At 40.1% G+C, this 24,162-nt stretch overlaps 1 protein-coding gene across 1 annotated transcript in view; it reads left to right on the top strand.

The window, feature by feature from the left end:
* Positions 1 to 24,162, top strand: part of man1a2 (mannosidase, alpha, class 1A, member 2) — an 83,814-nt gene that overhangs the window by 45,233 nt on the left and 14,419 nt on the right. Inside the window, exons 6-9 of the mRNA XM_053877141.1 lie at positions 6,847 to 6,927; positions 18,507 to 18,601; positions 19,481 to 19,604; positions 20,749 to 20,842. Coding sequence (XP_053733116.1) covers positions 6,847 to 6,927; positions 18,507 to 18,601; positions 19,481 to 19,604; positions 20,749 to 20,842 — 394 coding nt within the window. The remainder of the gene's footprint in view (positions 1 to 6,846; positions 6,928 to 18,506; positions 18,602 to 19,480; positions 19,605 to 20,748; positions 20,843 to 24,162) is intronic.

The raw sequence follows: 24,162 nt of genomic DNA, 5'->3' as shown, positions 1-24,162 counted from the left end.
GTTCGAGATTTATATTAGAGGGGGATGTTAAACTTTTTCATGCCTCATCAACTTAACTTTGTCATCTACATCATGCTTACTTCGTTTATATATATAAGTATATATTTTAATGTGCCAAACTTTATGGCTTTAGGTTTCAGTATAGCTGTGTAATAATGAAAAAAAAAGTCTGACTAAGGCATCGTGTTTGTGATGGAAAAAAAACAAATGGGAGAAAAAAAAAGTTGTATTTATGTCTTACAATTTTTCCTCTTGATATTTTTTTTTCCTGAACTAATTGTTTTTAGCAAATGTAAACATTTACCCAGGATATATGAGATATATAGTGTGTGTCTCTTTAGTCTGCAGCATCTGTTGAATTTGCTTTCATACTGTAATAAAATTGTGATTGCGCTTCATATATAAACTCTCTTTATAAGCTATTCCCTTTAGATGCACCTGTGTCAGAGCTTTTGTTCAATTTTCACTGTGGTGGTCACATGACACCTTGCCGGCAGGTAGAGGGGATCAAACAGTCTGACACTTGGATGGCTAATTAACCCCAGGGCCACTGTGCCTGTTCACCGGGAAGAGGTGTGGAGCGATGAATTGAAAAGGACAATGGGGTAGAAGGAGATCTAAGAGGTTTAGATTGAGCAGAGGATGAAGGAGGAAATTAGGTCTGCAGAGATGGAGGTGGAGGAACCATGCAGGCAGCATTAACGGCTTGAAGGACAGGCAGAAACATGGACGCCATGGCATTAAGTTCTTGCACCGTTTCTGTCCCAATTAGATGTCATGCTAATGCCTTTTGACAATCTTGTATATATGCGTTCCATGGATTTCTCGGGTAGGTAAAATAGGCTCGATCAGGACTGAAGTTACTCTCTTCTCAGCCCTAAGCAAAGGGCAGTTTTTTATTCCCAAGATATTTATTTTCCCATCGAGCGAAGCGCAATACTTCCCCGGCCTGCAGTGGTATTGAGTTGGCTGCAGAAGTGTTATTAAGTTTGGCTTCCGTGAAAAATCAAAGATTTGTTCAACCTGAAGGTATTGGAGTCCAGACTGCCAAAGTTTGACTCCGGACTCTGGAATCACAGTGCAGGTTCTCTATGTCAAATTAGATGTGTCAGCAAATCCATATGTGGGCTCTTCTAATATATGTTGCTGCTCAACTCCGCAATGTTTTGTCCAATGGCTTTTTTCATTTTGTGATAGCTCATGTAAATGTTTGATAAGTTGATAAAACAGCCTCACCACTTTCCACTATCAAAGAAGTTGGCTAGCATATCATGGTCATACTTAAGATTTGGAAACATCTATTACCCTCAATAAGCTACTTATTCATTTGTGTATTTGCAGCATGCTGGCCAACAATTAATCATTGTAAAGTATTAATTTGTTTCTTGCTAAGACTGACTAGATTTTACCTTGGAATTGTCACTGAACGTTCACTCTTAACAAAACTGAAATTACCAAGTAAATAAACAAGTAATTGGAGATGTGTCTTCCAATGAAAAGTCTTACCCATGTCAACAAAGCAGAGGAGGAGTATACTCTGTCCCAACTCTGGAAAAGAGTCGACTTAAGGTCTGATCTCATTGCAGCTGAGATGGAGACATGGATTAATGTAGGCTGTCGAAGAATATGACCGAGCCAGATCTGATGAATTGGATTTAATTTTGAAGAGTTCCTCCCAGACAGCTCGGGACACAAGGCGTCTTTATCGTATTTCGATTAAAGTGCCCAAAAAACACATTTCAGAGTGTCTGAGGGCTCTTACCAACTGTAAGACAGGCTTCAATGAAGTAGAAAGTGTGGACATTTTTCAACAGTGATATTCTTTGTTCTCAGTGCACAGATAAATGGCCATATCATCTTCACAACTATTTCCATTGATTATGAACCCTGAGATTATTTTACCACACTCAGACTGAGCATTACCAAGATAACATTGACATTTATAAATGTGCGATATCTTCATATCTTTAGGCGTATGATCGCTCGATAGTTTATTGGCAGGCTTGTTTGATAGTGAGTCACTGTCTAAAAAGGGCACTTGTTGGGAAAGTTAACAGAGAAAAAGAGTGACTAAAGATAAGTCAACTATATCCACTATATATCCATGTGTTTTGTCGGCATCAGCTTGGCATTCTATTTTGGAAGTTGACTTTGGTCTACAGAAATCTTTGGACTAATTTGTCCAATTTTTCATCTGTAGGTGGAAACGTACTGTAACTTTACATGAAGTCACAACAGTTTAAACATTTGAATTCCCATCCCAACTTTTTTTTATTGTCAACCTGTCATGGGCCATCTCTACATTCAGTTTCACATCACAGTTCATGCTGGGAGCGATCAGTTTTCCCCACACAGACAGAGTTTTTTTGGTCGTAAATATTGAACATGTATAATAATCGTCCTAACCGCTTCCAGAACCAATTATCGAGACAATTACACTCTTAACACCCCCCAGACATAAAGATTCACTGATAGAATGATCTCACAACAGTTAAGATAAGCGGGCATTTACCATCCTTGGTCGGGAAACAGCAGAATTGGAACATAAACAGCCTGAATATTGTTTTGTGTGTGTCCCCCTTCAGGCTCTGTCTCATTTTATTGTTTTAAGATTAGCTGCTCCGTTTCTGGTAACTGGATATTTATAGATATAATTGGTTCTCAAGCTGAATGTAAAGAGGAGGGCAAAAGTTCACAATCAAGTCTGATAAAAGAGGATTATATAACTCCTACCTTTGTAGTTACAGAACAAACATCGTGTTTTCACATCTATTTCTGTGTCTAATTTGCGTCAGTGCTGAACGAACTCAATTTTCCCCGTGTTGTGCGTCATCCTGCAGTGAATTCTCATCTCCAAAAATATAAAAATATTCATTCTAAACCAAAGCATAAAACCTTGCCTGAATATATTGTAGAAAGTTTTCAAAGTTCGATATGGGGTGAACGTGGACCTGGTAGCCCTCATAAAAGCCATACATATTCTAGTAACCGATTGCTGTTCAGTTTTCAAGTAGGTTTTGAGAACACTGTTCTTAACACTCACGTTATTTTAAGTGAGTCCATATTCATCCAGGTCAGAGGACTTCTTATTTCACGTGTCAGAAGATTTCTCATGTCTCATCACGAATGTGACTGAAGGCTCAGTCCTTTTGGGAAAATGTGGGCATCTTCAAAAGGGCTTATCAGTACAAAGTGATGGGTATGATGGTCATTCTGCATTACATACTCCGTGCTTCCATCTGTCAGCTGATGACATATGTTTTATGACACAGATGGGACCCTCGGATGGAGGATGAATGCCTTTCATATTTTGTACCGTGCCATGGCTGCATCTGTTGTAGAGATAAAGTTGAAATGGTGTAATAAACATTATATGTTGCTATTTTACATAATCTAAATCTGAATATGTTTATAAATGGTCGATATTCTCGGTTATTGCAGCCAGGTAAAATGCCAGAGGAGAGGAACCAACTCTGTAAACAAGCTCGGTTGAGTGCATGGAGGAAGTTGCGCCCGATGTCAGGGAAGATTTGAGCGATTTGTCAATTGTTTTGGAGGAGGTGAGCAGGTTCATGCTACCTAAGGACTGCAGAGTGGTTTATTTGAACCACTGGAAGCAATGACGCGTGTTAGTCAGATGATTATGGTTATGATGTTAGTTAGTGATGGACATTGGTCTATAAAGTGAGATGAGTGTTTTGTGGGCCAAAGAAATAGTGAAACTAATGTAAAAAAAAAAAAGTAGAGAAAAAAGATCTGTAACTTCTTTTATGGTTGTAACTGAATACCCCCAACTGTTTTGCCTTGTTATCTGATGTGTACAGACACTTTGATCACCACCCAGAACATAAAAAAAGGGACGTACTCTTTTCAGAGTTTAATATACGTTGAAATTAAATGTAGCTTTCTGTTAGAAAACAGTTGTTTTTGACCAACCTTGGGGCCCCATGAGTCATACATGCAGGTGATAGGACTGAGTTTCAGAGATTGATCAATTGATCTGAATCGCTTTTTCCACTACACGACTCTTTGTCAGTTTCTGAAATCCCTAAAACAAAAATCATTTCATGAACCAGACGGTAAACATTAATACTTTCAATAATGTGCCAAGATTGTTTTGACTCCCCTGCCATCCATTGCCAAATTAAATTTGATAATTGCCTTTGATAAGCAAATCATTTTGGAAATTCTGAATCAATCCCAGTGACAGCAGTACACTGATCGCTGCAGAGTACCGAAGGTGGTAGTGATAGGCTAGTTTCATGAAGCCTCACCAGCCCATCCCTAGAAGACAGCGTTGGTGCGACATATCCCTTGCCCACTGAACTTGCTTTGCCCATTTATTTTATGAAAAATGATAACATCTGTGTTTCCCTGACAATGCTCCAGACAGTGTCATCCCAACGGCATGGTCGGTTACGGTCTCACGTTACCATGTCATTTCACTTTATGCTTGGTTGCACAGAGGCAGTTGTGCTCAATTCTGACTCTCACGCGTTCATCTTGTGATACACACATCTTAACCATTACACGCACTCACACCCAGAGTATGTCTAAAGACCGATGTCCACTGAGTGACATAGGTATTTACACAATGCAATACAGAGCTAGAGGTGCCTCCTACTAAACAACTGGACCTAGCTAACGTTTAACAGATGGTTTTTGTATTTTTAATATTTTTTCTTTCCCTTTAGGTTGTGATTGGTGAAAATGTGCCCATATACTGAGCCAGGAGAGAGAGTCAGGAGAGAGTGACAGAGAAGACATGCTGGTTAGGTGAAGTAATTGAGAAAGAAGTAACAGTGCAGTCTGTTCATCTGAACCTGATCCAAACAGTCATGTAGCACCTGCATCTCACGTCAACATACACTGCTCCATCCCCAGTTTTTATACTATGGTGGCACCCAGTGGACCAAATGTAAGTCTCACAATTGACAGATTCATTAGCTTCAGTTCTAGAACGCATAAATGGTTGAATAAAGTTCCTTCAAGTTCTTTAATATCCAATGCCTCGACTCTGTAATGGGCTTTCAATATCAAGATGGGACTGTGTCAGTTTACTTATTTGATGTGAAGGTGGTACCACTGCAGTAGATGAAGGCACAGGTGACAACTCAGAGTCAACACTAGAGCGTAGGGCACAAGAAGCAAGGTAAGGAAAATGAAAACAGCTTTATCCTGATAGTATTATCCTGAATAGCCTCCTGATAACGTACAACATATTCTGTCTTTAGGTTTGTGGGTCTTTTTGTTGCAGATTGATACAAACCTCATCAGCTTTACAACAGCTGGGTATCAACCTTGAACAGTCATATGGTTCATGATTCATCTCTACTCTTGTTCATATTCCAAAGCTTCAGGCAAGTGTGCTGAGAAGCAAACTGAAGGTGTCATTCTACTTCAACTGCTGTCAAACAGCCGATAGCAGGGAAAAGGCCATTGGCTCGATTATGGAATGAGAGGAAGAAAAAAAACGTACTTCAATTGCTAGTCATGGTGATCATGCTATGTCCAGAAGTCTTGCCCCGAAAGAAAAACATTCTTCTGGCAACAATGATAGTTTTTAGGATTGTCACCAAGAAGGATTGCTGTTTTCAGAAACAGTTCTTTGCAAGCTCATTTCAGCTGAGAAGATTTGTCTTTCCACAGCGGATCCAAACCCACACTTGGAAGCAAAGCTCCACAAATAGTTGGCCACATGAATGAGAAGCATTTTGGAGTAACTGTTCCTGCATTTCTTTTTCATACATTTCTGGAGTGACTGCAGCAATCAGAACACAGGCAGTTTCTGGGTTCCACTTCGATATAATCCTTTATGGTTTGGAAACCAGGACAAAATACAAAGTATCTTCATTGAAAAGATCTGTAGTCATTTGAATACCCCTCATTCAAACAAACAAACAGACACAGTGATATGCTGTTCAACAACCCTTGTAGTGTGCTGAGGAAATGTTGTTTTTCCCAGTATGCAGACTTCAGTGAAATTCTTCCAGCTGTGTATTCTCCTAAAAAAATGCAGGGTTGTTGTGACAGCTGGCAATAGCAAGACTCACTCAGGGTCTACAAACACACTTACAGAATGCTCTCTGTTTTTGTATGAAACTGTTTTCAGGTTTCATGCTCCACCAATCCCATAACTAAACAATGACTCATGCAGGTAGCATGTTATCATTTCAATACCTGAAGAAGTTATGAGATAGTAAGATAAGGGCTGTTTCCCCTACTTTCTGCTGAGAAGACTGGCTAGATGATGGATCAGGTAAAGAGTCAACTGGATAACTAGAATAGCACAGAGAAAGCACAGGAAAGATCAGATCAATCCCGAAAAGATTGTCCAATGTTTTAGTTTAGGCATATTCTAAGTATTTCAACCCAGTAGAAACCGAGAGAGAATGTTGTTTGCACTCATGCTAGACTAGAGTGTTGCCAAGACGACAGAGGAAGTGTGGACTAAATCGACAGAATTCTCATAGCAGCCAACTTTATGTAACCAGTCCCTTAGCCCATTATCGATTTTCTTAAAAGTAGGGATTTATCTATTCTTTTTTTTTGTAAACATAATGTGAGGTCTAATATGTATTTCAAATGCAAATAGTTGCTTGTTCGAAGCGCCATGGTTTTTGTTTTGCTGAACATTAACTTTGCATAAAAAGAAATTTGGGTTGACATTGTCCCAATTTTCCCTCCACTTGTGTCTTCGTACCTGATTTTAATTGATTTGTTGTAACTGAAATGCGCGTTGCTGCTGTATATTTATCGTATTGTGTCTTTGTTGTGATCAGGTTTGTTTATGTACCTCTTCATTAATTGCTTGTTTTGTGTCTGGAATTGTTTTTTCATCCCCAGAATGCTGAGGTGTCAGTATTTGAAGTCAACATTCGTTTCATCGGGGGACTGCTGGCAGCCTACTACCTATCAGGACAAGAGGTAAGTACTTCATCCTTCTGTGGGTTTGAATAAGGTTCGTATGTCCGACGAATGCTGTTTCCAGTTTTTATGCAGGTAAGGGTTTTAAAAGCGGTGACGCAGTGGGTCATTTTTGTTGGATTTAAATGAGTCAAGTGTAAAGTCAGCGTTAGCTAGTCATGAAGTATTCAGGTTCATGAATCAGTGTCCTCTTTTTCAGTGACCAGGAGGTGGCACTCTTGGTTTAAAAACAATGTGAGAATTCATTGAACTAGTTTTCCGAAGCTAAAGATTTTTTCCCCTCCTGGCCCAGACGTCTGCTTATATAAGGCTCTTCAAAGTGGCACTTGAGGATCTGTCTGTTCAAGGTCAGGAGAGTGCACTGAATATGTTCATTGGAATTACAGGGGTTGATGCTGTCATGTCAATACTAGCCAAAACAGCTGTGTGGGTTGTGACAGTCTATTCAAGTATACAATACTTTGTCACTTTTGAATGGTTGAAGTAGACTTGAAGGACAAAACATGCCACTTACCTTGTACCCAGCTGCATTCAGACCAGCTCCATCAGGTGTTGGATGATTGGGTTCAAGTTCAGCTCTGTGATAATGTCAATGGTAATCTTGAAAGAGCTCATAACACCCCTGTGATGGTGCTTGAAAATCTTATAATCATGTCTGTTTGAATTAAGATTTGAGGCTCAATAAAACTGGTTTCTGAGTAGGCAGGATTTTTCATGATAATTATGTCACATTTTTGAATATTGGTGTGTCAATGTTCATATTTAGTGGCAAGTTCACTTAAAATTCAAGTGCTATATTGGTTTCATTTGTTTGTATGTGTATATTGAGCCACTGTATGAGCATGTTAGTGAGAGATATCCAGCAGAGGGAGGTGGAATGGATTGAGGCTACTTTTAAAATCGTTGAGTGGAGCAATGGAAACAATCTATACAAAAAAAAAACAAAAAGTGTGTCAATTTTAATATGACACACTTGTGATTCAAGAAAATAGTCTGTTTATTCGATCGTGTTATTTGCTTGCTTGGTGTCAGGGGTCTGGCTGACTCTATCCCAAATCTCTGACTCAATTTTCTTCCTTCAATGACTTATATTTATTTTGCTTGTTGTGTCATCAAAAGTTCTTGGGCTGAATTTGCAGAAACATTAAATGCTATTTCTGCTGCTTCACACCAGTATCCCATTGGGCCAGACGTGAGCAATTCATTGAAACATGGAGCCCTGGAAAGACCAGGCAGCATCCCATTATTAACATTACTTAAATTTACTTAATAATGACTGGTAAGGAGACAAAATCTCCAAATGAAGGAATTTGTCTCACATTTCAATTGATGACTAGATGCATTTGAGCAAAAGCACTTTGTTTTAGAGAAGGTAAAATTAATGTAGTGCTCAAAAATATGCTTTTGAGCTTATCATTGCTCTAGAGGGACATATAGACCATTACTGGTTGCATAAGGGTAGATGACGTAGATCTAATCTAATTTTGCCATCTATCTATCTGTCCGTCTATCCGTAATGAAACAGTATTGCACGGTTGAAGGAACAGCATCCCAATTTTCAGAGGCCACTGCATGACGGTTTTGGTTTAGAAATGATAACAGTGCCATCTGGTGGCCTGTGAAAATCAGGACACTGTTTCATGAAACCTCATCAACCCCTCAATACTGTGTCATGAGACATCATCTACCCTCTTCTTGCTTTTTGTGTCTACTCAATCTTAAAGTTGACAGATGGTCTTCTTTTCAATGCTAAAAAGATCTAGGAGTTTAAGCTGAGAGGGCGACTGTTCTACCTTATTCTCTTCACTCCCTACCACAGACATGTATGCAGGGATCAGGACCCTGATCTGCCTCAAAAGCAGTCACATCCCAGATCCTTAATAGTTTATCCCTGCAATTCTTTGGTATCTAACACTTTAGTACATTCATAATGTATTATATATAATAATCATGAAAATTCTGTTCAGTAAAAGTATGATCGTGGAGCCAGATTGGGAATTGAAGCCTCTTGCTGCAGGGATTCACTGCCGCACGGTGTCTTGATAAATTGCTATCAAACGTTCTTGTGCTGTGGGGAAAATATGAGGATAATGAATTGTGATGTAGTGTAATCCGAATTAAAACAACATTAACCCCTCACCGTACAAGCACATTCACTTTCTTTCCAGACAATATTCTATTCCACCTCCCTTCAAATCGGCCGCTGTCATTCATCAGCTCCCACCGTGCTTTAATACAAGCCGTGGGAGGTGGGAAAGAAGTGGGAAGGAGCTGTAAGCACTCGAGAGCCGACAGTAAAGGAGCGGGTGGAGAATGAATGAGTGGAGGGTGTTTGGAGGTGACACTTCCCGATAAAAAGCATAACGGGTGACGAATAAAGATGGCCCTAAAGGTGGGGAATCGGATCTCATTAGACGTGTCCTTGAGCAAGGCACTTGACCCACAAACTGCCTCAATCAAGCATCATCGGAATACATTGAGGCTGCTCGACGCTCCCTGGGGCACTGTGACTGTGTGTGCGTGTGTGTGAGAGTAACGCCGCTCTCCGTGTCTCAGCTGAATTCTAAAAGAAAGGAAACGGTCAAGGAAGCCTGAAATTAGAGCAGGATGGTGAGCTTCAAGACAAGAGTGATATATTACGGCGATAAGCATCAATGCCAGTTGGCTGCTGCCATGCCAGTGGGAATAAAGCTGTGCCTGTAGGAGGCAGATTTGTTTCTGAGTCATAAGGATGTTAAGTAAGTAGAGAATGGGGGGAGTGGTCACTTCAAGGAACAAAAGAAGTGCAGATTTGAATACCTCTGGGATTGTTTTTGTACTAGCATCAAGCATAAAGTAACAAATAAATTTGAGTTAAATACAAGTGTAATTTCCCCTGTTGTATTGTTATCTACTTTCCTTGCAATTATGTTTATTTCCTCCACACCCCCCACAAGGAATGGGTAATATAATAGATTGTAGAGAGAGCTGCTGTAGCAATTACACTTCAGTGATAAAAAGCTTTTATAATAATATAGAGTAAATATAGCTTCCATCATGTCATTAAAAAACAAAACAAATTATTCTCTGGCATTGGCACTATCACAGTTATAGTCAAAATAAATCTTCAAAACATTTCAATGTGGCAAAGACAATGAAGTATCCCATAAGGAAAACATAAATGCACAACGAATGCCTGAATGAAGAAAGGGCTTCCATGTTTAAAATGGAACAAAAAAAAAAGTCTGGGATTTGTTCCACTGCAGGAGTTGGGCTGAGATAATGATGGCGAAGGGAAGTTGGGAGGGATTTGAAGAGACATGGATAAGAAGAAGTGGGAAGAGATGAAAAAAAGACGGCAAAGACTGAAGGAAACTTACTGGGGTTTAAAAGCTAAATTGTGGAGGTTGAAATGAAAAAAAATGATACAAGGAACTGGAGCAGCAAACAGCAAATAAGCCTCCTTTTTGTCTTTTGAAGTTAACATCTGTTTCTCCGTAAGTTATTAATCTTTAACGCTGACAGGCTGTTGCCTCTTCATCCTCTGTTCTCTCCCCAAATCTCATGCGCTACCTACACGTGTTCAGTCCCACAGAATAGCATTTTGGCTCCTTCTTATGTTTTGCTACACTCAAGGTTTGTCGATAATGTTCAGGTTGTTTGGATATTTATATTGGTGTTAGCACTAAATGGAGCTATGCCAGTTGATCAGATATAGTCAACTGATCAACTGGGACTTGACTGTTATGACTTGTTCGTTGCCACCATAACTTTAGGGAGAAACAAACTGAATGGAAGAAGAAGTGGAAGTATTATACTACTATACACTGAATTTGGTTTAAATGATGAGTCCTTTATGCTACCTTTACTCATAAAAAATGTACCTGTTACTTGCTGATCACATACATCCAAGTGTTCTTCACGATGGTATTGCTGTTCACCATTGTAACCACCAGGGGCAGCCTAGAGTCAAGAGTTTATGACAGCACCAAACACCAAAACCAGTATGGCGGCTATGAAGAAGTATTGATCATATACCTCTTACAGAAAAAACAAAAAGGGAGGCAGCATTGTAGGAGGCATTGGTTGGTAAGGCCGCTCAATATATAGCGATTTGAGGTTAAAGAATTCTCTTCTTTGTGTTTCATTTGAGCTACATATCGGTAGACAGAAGGCTCCGTTTATATATGGAACCATATTTTTTGCTGAGCATAAGTGGGCCATTATCCTGGCAAAGACATCTTTAGTCAGCAAACACTGTGTTTAGCTACATGGCCACACCACACTAAGGCTAGAATAAATCATGTGCTGTATTTAAAGAAGAAAACAACTTTGAAGGAACATTTCACCAATACTCAAAAGCTAAAAAGATAAATCTTTACATCTTTACATTTTCTTTACTATCTTTACATTTTCAAGATAAGGATTGTCATGTGACAGGTGACTGTACATGATATCTTTTTCTCCTCAACAAAGACACTGACTAGTTGAAAAAAATGTCCTTTCCAGAGGCCTGTTGTGAGAATATAAAAAGTTGTTACGAAGAATGCTGGAAGTCAAACAAGCCATAACCATGAGCTCACAATATCTAGGTCACATGCTATAAATAAGATAATTAGTGTGTTATTGCTGAATACTTTTGAAAACTCCCTCCAATATTTTCATTAGTTCTGCATTCTCATATCAACTGAAATGTTTGATGAGTTTCCCTCACAGTTAACGGCACATATTGAGGTCACCCTATTAATTTCTGGCAATTGTCTCCTCACTCATTCGTAGAAGCTTTTTCCTTGTGTAACATCATGCTATCAAGCAAGGTGTTTGTGTGCTGGCATCAGGAACTGTGGAAGAAAGAGTGAAGTTTCAGACAGCAGAAATGATTGAATTCCATCTTTTTTGTGCTAGTAAATAATTCACTTTTGGGAAAAAAAAAACATCATTATTTAAGTAAATAACACCTCCTTATTCAGACGATGCTGGGATCTGTCCGATTACTCATGTTGTGTTCTGGGAGAAGGAAATGCTATTAGTTGCAAAAGATTCAGCCACAAAACACAGATAAGGGATGTGCGTTCAAGTGGGGTGGCACATATTTCCAAGTGCGCTGATGAAGAAAGGCAAATTGTCTAAAACAATAATTGTGCAGTCCAAATTCATCTTCTCTTGCCCCACTTTCTCACATGATTCACACCAAATGTTTTCTTGCAGGAGGGGGAATCCAACTCCGTTCTCATTCCAACTGTCCTTGGGGAGTGAGATACTGTAGTCTGGTTAATGTTTGAGTCCTGATAGTTCAGGGCCTACTATGAAGACCTGGGGCTTCCACTGCCACTGGTTTTGTGAGATTAGACATAACTTTTTTTTAAGAATACGTAATGCCAGGGCCACACATGAAAGGAATGCTTGCATTATCGCATCATTTATCACTGATCTATCTGAATAGCCGACTAGATTTATAGTACAGCGTTAAAACAATGCAGGCGGTGACTCATCTGCCGATGTCATAACGTAACCAAGAATAGAAATTGCACTGGCTAATCCTGTCTCTCCTGCTAGCCTTGGGGACCGTCCCTCTGTTGACAGTTGCTCAGCAAATTTCACAGTCTATCATATAATCCCCTTTGGATGCTGTTTATAGGTAGCAACATTCTGTTCAGGACTTCCTGTGTGCAGTCAGTGCTTTTGGACATACAGTACCAGGATGCGCTCATTCACTGTGAAGTCCATGGCATCAGCCAGTTAGTAGTGACTATTGATCACAACAAAATTTTGTGGCAGCTCTAGGGATCACTGGAATGTAGATAACCGCCACACCTCACATCAAACTCACTTAAAGTAACGTAGGACACCTCATCCGTTATATAGTTATTGCAGACAAAAAGTAAGGGTTTTTTCTCTGTGTTACGAATTTGTTCAAATTGTATTTTCACTGTTTGTTTAATTTTTGTTTTCATTAATTATATTGGATCTTAGGCACGACCTTTTCTCTAATACCTAATAATATGAGTGGAAAGAGTCGCAATGCTTCAAGAAGAAGAACCCGGCCTCTTCATGATGGTGGAACTGTGATGGCAGAGGCGGGTGTGCCAAGTCAGATAGGGAACACTCAGGAGGGCCAGGAATCTTGCAATTATTAGATTTCTTTCACAGCAGAACTCGAGTCCTGTTAGACATTGGACTGTCATTTTCCCACCGTTGTAAAGGTATGAAGTGAAGCATGCGTCAAATTCAGCTAGGGACCCCCGATTTTGCGAGTCGACTACGCATCTACTGTTACCATGGTATGTCGCCCAACCCATAAATTTACATGGAAAAAATTGAATGTTGGGGAAAAAATAAACATGATACGATTCAGCACAGTGCTGGGAGGGTTAATAACTACTGTTGTCGACAGTCGAAATGTGTCTGACTCGGCAAAATGCAATGTTCCCGCTCGAGTGTCTGGTTTTTAAATAATCTCTTTCAACCAAACTTCTTCTTCTCTGTCTCTCTCTTCTACTTAATCTTGCAATATTGATATTCTGATGTGGATTAGCTGGATTGTTGACTGAGTAAAGGGCATGTTGAAGTGTCAGATTACAACGTTCCTTGTCACAGTTCGGAACATCGTGACAAAGATCACCATCACTTGGTAGAGTGCTTCAAAGCGCCTTACAGAGCTGCTGCTTGAATTTTAACTACAGTTATTCTCAACAGGAATCCGTCTGAGCACTGACACTGTCATCTCTTGTCACAAAATTACGGCTGCAGCCTCTGTACATGCAGACGTGCCTGTTATCCGCTGTCTGTGACTTTGGCCCATAGTTGCATACTGATTCACTCGGGTTACGGTTAATTCCAGAGAAGTTGTGGTAAGAAAAAAATAAAAGAGTAGCGAAGTAAGTACATGGAGGAAGCTGCATCAAATGGGCCAAAGGGTTGATAAAGAAAGACTCTTAATCTGGACATGAAAATTTCCCGTATGGAATCATGTGCATTGCACTTGTATAATAGGCATTGTTTTTTTCTGTTGTATTCTGTATATGGATATATTTTTATGCACTGAGCTCACATGATTTAAAACAGCCCAGCCTTACTGTTCAGTGTACACTATTATTGGATTCACACCTTACATCTCTGTCGTGGGCGATGTAATACATGCATTATGAACACAGATCTTTTTTTTTTTTTTTAAGTCAGGGGCAAGCAAGTTAAGTTTTTCACACTTATTACAATGAATCACTAGACATCAGACAACACTGTCGGTTAATACTGATAGTTGTGCTGTTGTGTAAATGCAGGAATGCCACCTGGGAACAATGTTGTCAGAACCAGTGCTTTCCAGGTTAGCTGGATTTGTATGTGAGAAACTGTGCCCAAGTCCTCGGCCTGCTTCTCTGTGATGGCTGTAATAGCTGCCATAGTGCCTGCAACGTAACTTATCCTTCCCCACTCCTTTCCCCAGCACCATAGGTGCGCACTTAGCGGGTCTACCTCACCAGCCTTCTGAGACCCGTCAAGATCCATCCTGGGTTTGATTTGATGTGACTCTGAGGCCCTGATCTGTGGTGAAAGGCTTTGTTCTAGGCTGAGGCTCAGGCTACTTGGATCCAACATTTTAGTTGTGCAGCTGTTGTTGGAGCCGAACTTCGCCTCAGCGCACTGCACAGGGATGACACAGAACTGATCTATGGGACCCAAACCCCTAAAATGTAGAAGGATGTGTCATAATGATGGTGGCTGATGTGGTCCAAGGAAGGAAACACTAAATGGATGTCAGAGTCATGTGAGGCCGTGGCTCAATGATGCTTGTGGAAAGTGTCGGGTGGCCCATGTTCGCTCCACAGTTCCACAGCTCCGCAGATTCAAGTATTCTTGTGTATCATGCCGTTCAGTATTGCGGAAATGAATTGCTAAATAAAAGTGGAGTGGTTTTTACTATTTTTCTTTTTTCAAAGTATCAAATTTCCGTCACAGACATGCAGTCTCTAGACATTTTGGAGGAGACCAATCCTCATGTCATAGCTAAGTAATTTCTTTGTCATTATGCAGACACTTGTTTGTATTTTGCACGTCAATGACTTGAACTCATCTGAAAACAAAGGCAGCAGAAAATAGATTGAAAAGATTTCCTCATTATGAGGATTATTTTTATCATTTCATTATCCATGAAGTCAGTTTAAAGAGGATAAATTAAGCAGATTAATTCTTGGCTAATGATGAATGAGCTAATGTCTGATGTGGCAGTTTCCTACTTATGAGGTCAGTCGCAATCATCTCAAATAAAAAGCTTATTTAAAATGATGAGGAAATTGTTTGATCGTACGCTGTCATTGTAGTTGGGCAGTTTGCGAATTTTATTACTATTTGATACAAGTTTAGATGAACAAAATTGAAAACACACACATATATATATATTCATAATAATGAATAAAAAAATAAATAAAAAAATAAAAAAAAACTAGAGTGTATAGTAAGATTTTATCTTTCTCCCATGTACAGAAAAATGTTACTTATTTGTCCTAATTAATTTTGAAATGTTTTATTCCAGAAATGTTTAGAGAAATGAGTTTATATTGTGTAAATCATGTTTATTTAATCATAAGTACTTAACTTTCCCCTAGTTATCCTTTGGCTTCCACAGTTGTAATTTGCGACAATAATAATCAAATGAGAAGAAATACATGTTATTTGAGGGCGCCTTTCATGACACCCATTGTCGCTTTACAAGGATAAAAGCAGGCACAACATGGCATCAATAAAAAACTGGCAACATGCAGAACGTCCAGCTAGAAGAACTATGCCAACTTGAGCAGGCTTTTTTTAGTTGGGCCTTAACTGTCTAATGAGTTTCAGAGCTGTCACTGCCGTAGAGAGAGTCATCTTGCTTAAACATTCATGTTTAAACATAAGAATTTGTAGATTGACACACTTTCTCAAACAGAATGTGAAAACTACTTCACTGCTGTCTCAGCTCACGAACTTTAAAAAAGTTTTATGGCACCAGAAAACAGAAAGAAGCCCGCAGAGATATGCGGAAACCTGCCCTTCATTCTGAATGCCAGCAAACTATCTACAGCTCCCTTGTCCTTCATCAGTGCACCACATAAACGCGGCGCAGGATGGACGGAATCGTAAAAGCGTAGAGTCTTATCGTCAAACAGGCCGGGTTGTGTCCTCTGATGGGTAGTTTGGCTCTCTGTTCAGTGACATGGCCGGTGGAACGGACAATATATTAAACAGAATTTTGAACTCTCAGTGCAGCCAGAAAAGCGTCTTTGAATTAATGGCTGTGTTTATGACCGCAGAGCTTGTCACGAGCATTATGACCCTTGACATGCACATGGATGAGAGTCAGCGTCTTTTCCTTTGAACTGGGATGAAGGAGTTACTAGAATAGACTCATCTTTATCTGTGGCCTACATTTTCTCACTTGTGTCTCTTTTCCCCCTTCATTTTTGTCTCTTCATGACCGACATCATGACCTTGTACTTAATCTTGCTGACATTTGCTGTGTCCTTACTTGTACTGATTTGACTCCATTTGACTCTGTTCTTGAGGTTCCACATTCTGGCACATTGCTGTGGTTACTGCTTGCCTTACACATCTATTCTTTGGTAGATGCCACATTGGAACAATTTGTTCTCATTTCCTTTTTTGTTATCCTCCGCAGTATGGTCTCAATAAAACTGCTTGGTCCAGACAGAAAGCGACTCTTTACTTTGTGTCTGTTTCTGAGCTCAATACTGCCTGCATGTAGCTATTGTGTGTGACCAAGTGGGTCCTATACTCATTAGGATTACGAGTGCTTGGTCTTTTGACATCCCCCAAGCAGATTACCTGCGCATTCTATGTCTCCCTGTCTGTTTGCAAAATAACCCCAAGATGGGTGAACGGATTGAAAGCTACGGGAAATGTTTTTAGAGCATTTCCTTCCAGTGATGCCCTGTCCCTGTCCAGCGGGACAAAATGAGAAGTAACAGCTGAGCCCGGGTCTGGTGTCGCACACACACTGGCAAAAACATCACATTTTGAGTGATTTAATGTAAATAAAAGATGTAACAAGTGCATGTGTCAGTCTCAGTGCTGGACCCTGTTTTCAGAACTAGTTTAGAAGAGATTCTCATGCATCTTTTCACCGGGTGCATCACTGACCTTTCCAAAGCGCAGGCAGCACCACTGCACCCCTGGATGTAGACCTGTGCAGCTTATGTTGGAACAAGATCTATTTTCCTTCTTAAAATGAGTGGATGTGGCCAATATTCTGGTGCGCTCTACACTCCGGAATTTACGGTACATTTTAAAGCGCTGCATCTGTCTCTTTACAGTTGATCTGCAACTTTCTGCAAACAATGATGTCACTGCCCCGTCTGACTCATGTCTGTTCCCGAAAGTTGTCTCAGCAATAACAGACTACGCAGTCATGCTCATTCAGCAACAGCAGTTGAGCTTATTGGCGATATGAACACAAAATCTTCATGCACTAATCTTCTTAAAATGAGCAGGAAGTGATTGTTGCAAACTACTCCGACCTGTGCTGCGTACAGTGTTAAGAAGTACTGATTACCTGTACCACTTGACCACACATTACTAAAAAAAAAAAAAAAATAACTTTGTTCCTGTTCACTGCCTCATGAGATGGAAAGGCAGTGCATGTCTTGTGTAGGGGACTCTAAAAACAATTGTAAACATTTGTTTAGGTGTCACACATGGCCCACCCTTGAGAAACAATTCACATTGCAGCCTGTTTTCTAACTCCTTTTCACTTCACTCTTGGTGGAGTGGCGATTTTGTTTTTCTGTCACATATTTTCCTGCCATTGTTATTCTCTGTTCATCTGTCACCGAAGTGAAAGCTCACCCAGTGCGCGTTATTAAACATGCTGTGACGCAGATGCTGCGCAGGACAGAAATCAATAAATGTGTTTTCATCCGACGGCCTCATCTCAGTGTGGAAAGGTCTCAACCAGAAAAAGGCAATGAAAAAGTTCAACTTTGGCAGCCCACATTTTTATTTGTTAGATAACAAGACCTGGCATGCATTAAAAGCTCCACATCCATCCACCTTCTCTTCCCACACACTCGCTGCGCCTGCTTTACCCCCTCCACGACCACAGGGTCACGAGTTCTGTCCAAACTATCAGCATGCAGAACACTAAAAATTAAAAAGCTGCTGAATATGTGTCATTGACTTTCATCTGCTTGAGTGGCGTGCGGTGATAAGCACGAGTGCAGCAGCCTGGCTGCGTCTGTCAGGCTAAAGTAAGAACCTCTGTAATCTGGAAACCGACATGTCTCGGTTCTCCTCGTCAGTCTCTTCAAATTAGGGAGCAGACGAGACAACAAAAATGTCTTTTCCCTTCGCTCAGTCGACATGGATTGACCTACAAGATTTCATTTCCAGACACTTCACAAGTTGAAAAGGACGTTGTGAATATAGACTTCCTGTCCTCTTACGAAACGGCTCACTTCTCCTTCAGCTTTAGATGTTTTCCACCAAGATTTGTTTTTGGCTGTGGGCAGCTGTTTAATGTTTCGTGGATGTTTTAAGTGATCGTTACAGGGGGTGAAGTGGGTGGGCTAACTGATTTAAGTCGACACCTTTCTTTTGTCTCTCTCCAGATGTTTAAGCTGAAAGCTGTCCAGCTAGCAGAGAAGCTGCTCCCGGCCTTCAACACCCCCACAGGAATCCCATGGGCCATGGTCAATCTGAAGAGGTATAGAGGACACTTAGACTTAGACTTTCTTTATTGTCATTACACAAAAACGTATCACTATATTATGGCAACGAAATTTCGGTCTGAGGCCTCCAGTTTCCAAAAACAAAACTATATGTCCAAAAATAAATGGCACCATGATATATTTGATTTGTTTTGTTTCAGTGTGATGTTTGCAGACAAAAAATGTGTTCACTTGTGACACAAAACTGTAATTATAGCCAGTATAAGTCACATAATAATTTGTTGTTGGCCATACTTACTCACTTCAGTGCTCCACTTGCTGTGTTTTGAGCAAATTTTATTGTCATTTAATCTGTTAAAGCTACCACAATACTGTCAGAAAGCCGAGCCCACTGTCTTAAATACTGAGTGCCAGGATTAAATCAAACTATATACATATCAACATGAACAGAATCCTGCTTTTAGTCAGATTTGCTTAATTGCTGGACATTCTGCTGCCTTTGTGTGTGCTGTTTTGTATCTCTTGCGGTGAATAACTGGTCCTTACCAGGTATTCTAAAACTGTATATCAATTCACCGAACATGAATCCAAGTACTCATTAATTATTTTGCGCATTTTAAAACCATTAATTTTCCCACCATGACTGGTGTATTTGTTGCATCCGCATCAGCTATTACTGTGATTTGTTCTTCTTCTCCAAGTCAAATCACTTCTTTTTGTCATTTTCTTCTTCCGCTTTCTTCTTCGTGTGATTATTAGTCTTCAAATCAAAATACATTTCTTCTTCTACGTCTTCTCCTTTTTAGAGTACATCTTCATATGTTAAAGTGCATTTGAAAGTACCTTCTCCTTTCGCGCTCATCTGTTTTTCATATTATCCTCATCTAATAGTTCTTTTCTCCCTCTTCCTGCAGTGGTGTTGGTCGTAACTGGGGTTGGGCCTCAGCTGGCAGCAGTATCCTAGCTGAGTTTGGAACTCTGCACATGGAGTTTGTTCACCTCACTTACCTGACAGGGAACCCTGCCTACTACCAGAAGGTGAGAGTGAGAGAGAGAGAGTGACACACACACACACACAGACACAGACACACACACAGACACACACACACACACACACACACACACACACACTCTCTCTCTACCTCTTCCAGGAGGGATTTAGTTCCTTGCTGTTTTATGATTCAGTTGTATTTTAGTCATTTCTTACTGTTCACATATGTGTTACCAGCATGAGCTCTGTTTTAGTGTATTCATTTATGTTTTATTGCTGTACTTAACCTCATAATATTCTTGCTAGTTAAAATGTAGAATTACCACTCAAGATTGATCCTGCTGTGTAGCAGTGAGGCATTCGGCCAAACATTTTGATAAACATTGATGTTCCAATAGAGTGAAAATGAAGTTACTCACACAAACCTCTCATTCAATAACTTTTTTTTTTGCAAACAGAATACAAGAGCAGACATCCTGCACAGTTCCTTCTGCTTTGATGCACCATTGATTACTTTTGCTCTGCCTTAAGCAACAAGCTCTGAAGTCATTTTTCATTCAAACCTAGCATCTAGACTTTTTCCACCCTGATGGAAAAATCATCGTGATTTATTTTGCTATTGACAAACTGATGCAAAATAAACATTTTGTTGTTTACATGTATGTATGGGTCCATCATTTGATTCAGTAATTCATTCAAATTGAAAAATGTGGCTTCTTGAGGCAATTATTTTCATACGCAAAAATATGCTAAATAAACAACATTTAAACAAATGTTTATATCACCTTATTGATATAAGGTGATATTTATTGATATATATCACCTTATATCATAAGGTGATATAAAAACCTGAATCACGATGATTCACGCTTTTATATCACCTTATTGAAACTAAAGCTCTTTTAATATCTTGAAAATATCTGTATAACAATTTCAATTTTATAAGAATTTCAAGCACATTCAGAGTAGTGGAAACCCTGGCCATTGTCTAGGGAAAAACATCCCTGAACAAAAGCAAACAGATGCTTTTGTTTGCTTTTGTTCAGGGATTCCTCCATGTTTGTTGTTGTTGTTGTTATCATCCTAGCTGCCACGTGTCTTGTGCATCAGTGTGATCAGTGGACTTACAAAGGTTCCCTGTTGAATTAAAGTATTTTGTATATAATAAAATGGATACACTTGTTTTTGCAGGTCATGCACATCAGAAAGCTGCTTGCCAAAATGGACCGACCAAATGGGCTTTACCCAAATTACCTGAACCCTCGCACCGGTCGCTGGGGCCAGCGTAAGTAGCACTTTTGTTACTCTGAAAACTACCTTTGATGTCAGTCAATCTAGGGGATGTACTCAACAGCTCATCAGAAGATAAGAGTAAGATAACAATAAGAAAAGAACAATAGCAGGAAATAAGATTTGCACATTGAATTTGAATTTCTGCAGATTTGCTGATATCTGTTATGGATTGTCACTTGGCTGGTAGACTGATCAATTAGGTGCCTTGCTCATAAATCCTTTGGCAGAAATGCAGCAATGGAGCCTCTCCAGCATCTTTTATGCATTTTACTTTGTGGATGAAGTGAATTGTTATGAGATCAGCTACTGCTCCCTTTGTTATTCTGCAATGTAACTTTTTAAGGCTAATTTAGGAGGCTTCTTCTCGAGGAAGGTAAGTTCAGTGTTGTTTTTTTGGCATTGAACAACTTCCAAAAAGGCTTAAAGAGGACTTGAAGGGATGAACACCAAGTGAGGCCTGTTGGAAGAGAAGGGATCAGTTTTAAAAAGAAAAAATGTATGGAGGCAGGATGGAAGAGAGGGCCACAACATATTCCTGGTGTATTGATTCCATTTTGGCAGTCTGCCTCTGTTCATTAACAGCTGAAGAAGCGAAATTATGTGTAGGATGATGTGCTAGTGTTGTTGTTTTGTTCTTGTCCTCTGTAATTTGAAGATTTTGTTTTTGCTTTTTGAGGCCATGCTTCACTTGTATTGTGAGTTTGGATGTTGCAATCACCTGTTAAAGGAAATGGGGATCAAATATCTTAAAATTCATGGCGTCTAACTAATTTAACAACCTTCTTTAATAGGAAGCTCATGTTAGATGTTGAGATCTTGAAGTACATTTCCTTGACGGCAAACCCAGCTCATTTGTGCATTGCCTTGCTTTGCGTTTCAGCAAACAAAAATGGGACAGCAGATTTACCAACAATGCTTTTAAGCCTGGGGGGGTTTACTTTTGGGGACGTGCTGTAGCAGCTGAGAGAGGAAGAAGTCTGAGGAGCTTATGACTTCATTCAGACTGAAGCAGCCTCTCAAGATGTTTTTTAAAGAAATTACAGGATGAAATTACATTCTGATGCATCCTCTGAGCGACACTGATTCACTGGCTTGTTGACAGTAGGAATTGAGAGCTCTCATTGATAAGTGAATGTCTTGAAGAGACATGTTACCGACCTCAGCCTGATACGGGAGACAACTGTAATTGTTGTGCATCAGCTTGAGGCCAACCTGAGTCAAAACAGACAATGGTGTGAAACAAATTCCGTGGTGATTGATAGCTGACTTCATGAGCAGATGGACAGATGGCTGGTGAACCACGAGTGAGTGACTTGATTTGCCTGATGGAGGCTGAGCATGTGGGTGGAAGGCTGTCACTCTTCTCCTGTGTGCATGGAGCCATGGAGTGTGGGTTGTTATGTCTTTCTCAAACAGACATTGTCTGTATGAAATAGCTTTTCATTGTTGCTGCGTTGTTTATGACATGAATATAATAATTCGAAAGGAAACATACAGATCTTCATCATCAACAACAAAATCTATTTTGTTGTTTGTTTTACCCCCTCTTCGCCTCTGAAGTGTTCCAAATGGTTTCCAAGCCAGACTGAATGTCCAATGACTAAGGCTCTCAATCACTGAAACAATTTAGCCCCATAGTTTTACTGAAAGAAGGCTCTCTTGCATCTTATTCCTGGACTGCTTTGTGCATTCATCACAAGTAAATAATCCTCTTCATAATACATACAAATATTCACAGAATAAACCGAGCTGAGATTGGGATAATCCTGCATTAATCCTGCACCGAAAGTGACGTAGAAGGTTTCATTGATCGTGATTTACCATGAGCTCCCTGTGTATGCGGCTGGAGACGACGGTCTCGGACACTCTGCCCCTCAACACCGAGGCTGTGTCCTCTCTCCATGGCTCTTCTCCCTGTACACCAACTGCTGCACCTCCAGCCACCTGTCCGTGAAACTGATCAAGTTTGCGGATGACACCACCATCATCGGGCTCATCTCAGATGGAGATGAGTCGGCTTACAGGAAGGAGGTGGAGCGGCTGGTGTCCTGGTGCGGTCACAACAACCTGGAGCTCAACGCCCAGAAGACAGTGGAGATGGTCATAAACGCGTGACAACTAACGTACATGAATGATTGTGAACTACAAATTGTATAGAGGAACACAGCAAATGCTAATGTTGCCAAAACACTCACCCAGAAAATGAACTCCAGTAAAATGGAGATCAAGCTTTCATCGCACAGGGAGTCAACTACCCACAATCCCCGTGAGCATAGCGAACAACATTTTGCTCACGAGCCGTGCAGTGGCACGGAGCCAAAACAAGGGGAAAAAGGACAGAACCTAGATGGGAGGCTGTTGTAACAGGATGAGAGTGGAGAAAAGAAAAAATCAGTTGATCAATGGGCGGTATCTTGCACAATACAAGCCATGTGCAACAGGTACTTCATGATATTAACACCATATTGACGGTGTCATCATGAAGGTTATCGACTTCATTAAGTTCAAGAATGAGGATGGATCTATCTAATGCCCTTCTCTTTCTCATTACATGGAAATTATGGCTAAGTTCCTGAGGCTAGTTCCTGCTAGAAACCTGTGCAAGTTTCATCACAATAATAAGTTTGGTCTGTGTTTATGTGAATGATTACGTTTATGTAAGTGGTTGCAGTGCTGTGCCTGTGATTTTTCCAAATTTGGACCAGCTCAATATTTGGAATTAGTTTTCACTTGGTGGGGTAAATGGCTGACCACTAAGGTTGAAAGTAAGGTTGCTGCTTCTTGAAGATTCATCAGCGCATTGCTTATGTGCAAAATGAGTACTGCACGAGTCAAAGTCAGTTTGTGTCACCATATGAGAAGAAAATGTTGGTTCTTTTTACAGCACAGCTGTCAGACATGTTGGTGTGTTTGTCAATCCGTACCAGTCATATGCTGACTGGGTGACAAATCATGAAGGCAGTTGTTGGTTGCTTCCCTAAGATGAACCTGAATTTAGGGGTGCTCTATTTTTGCTTCAGAGCTAAAGTGACTTGGAAACGTTTGGATGTCTCTGAAATCGCAGCCATCTTGACCCTAAAGGCGACATGCTAATGAAATTATCTAAATAAATTTCACAAAAATCAAATTATCTCATCTCTCTGGAGGTCAAAAAGGCATGCGTGTTTGTGATGATGAATTTGTCTATATATTTTGTTTGTGTTTATGATAAGAGTACAACTGAACATGTGTTTATGTGAAAACTATTAGGGGTTAAGGTAAAATACATTTTTATTTGTAATAAAATGATGGCAAACGTGAAATCTTCCACCA

The sequence above is a fragment of the Synchiropus splendidus genome, chromosome 10 (genome assembly GCF_027744825.2).
Source record: "Synchiropus splendidus isolate RoL2022-P1 chromosome 10, RoL_Sspl_1.0, whole genome shotgun sequence".
Lineage (NCBI taxonomy): Eukaryota > Metazoa > Chordata > Actinopteri > Syngnathiformes > Callionymidae > Synchiropus > Synchiropus splendidus.
The sequence above is the reverse complement of the archived record's forward strand: the minus strand, read 5'-3'. Positions and strand labels throughout refer to the sequence as shown.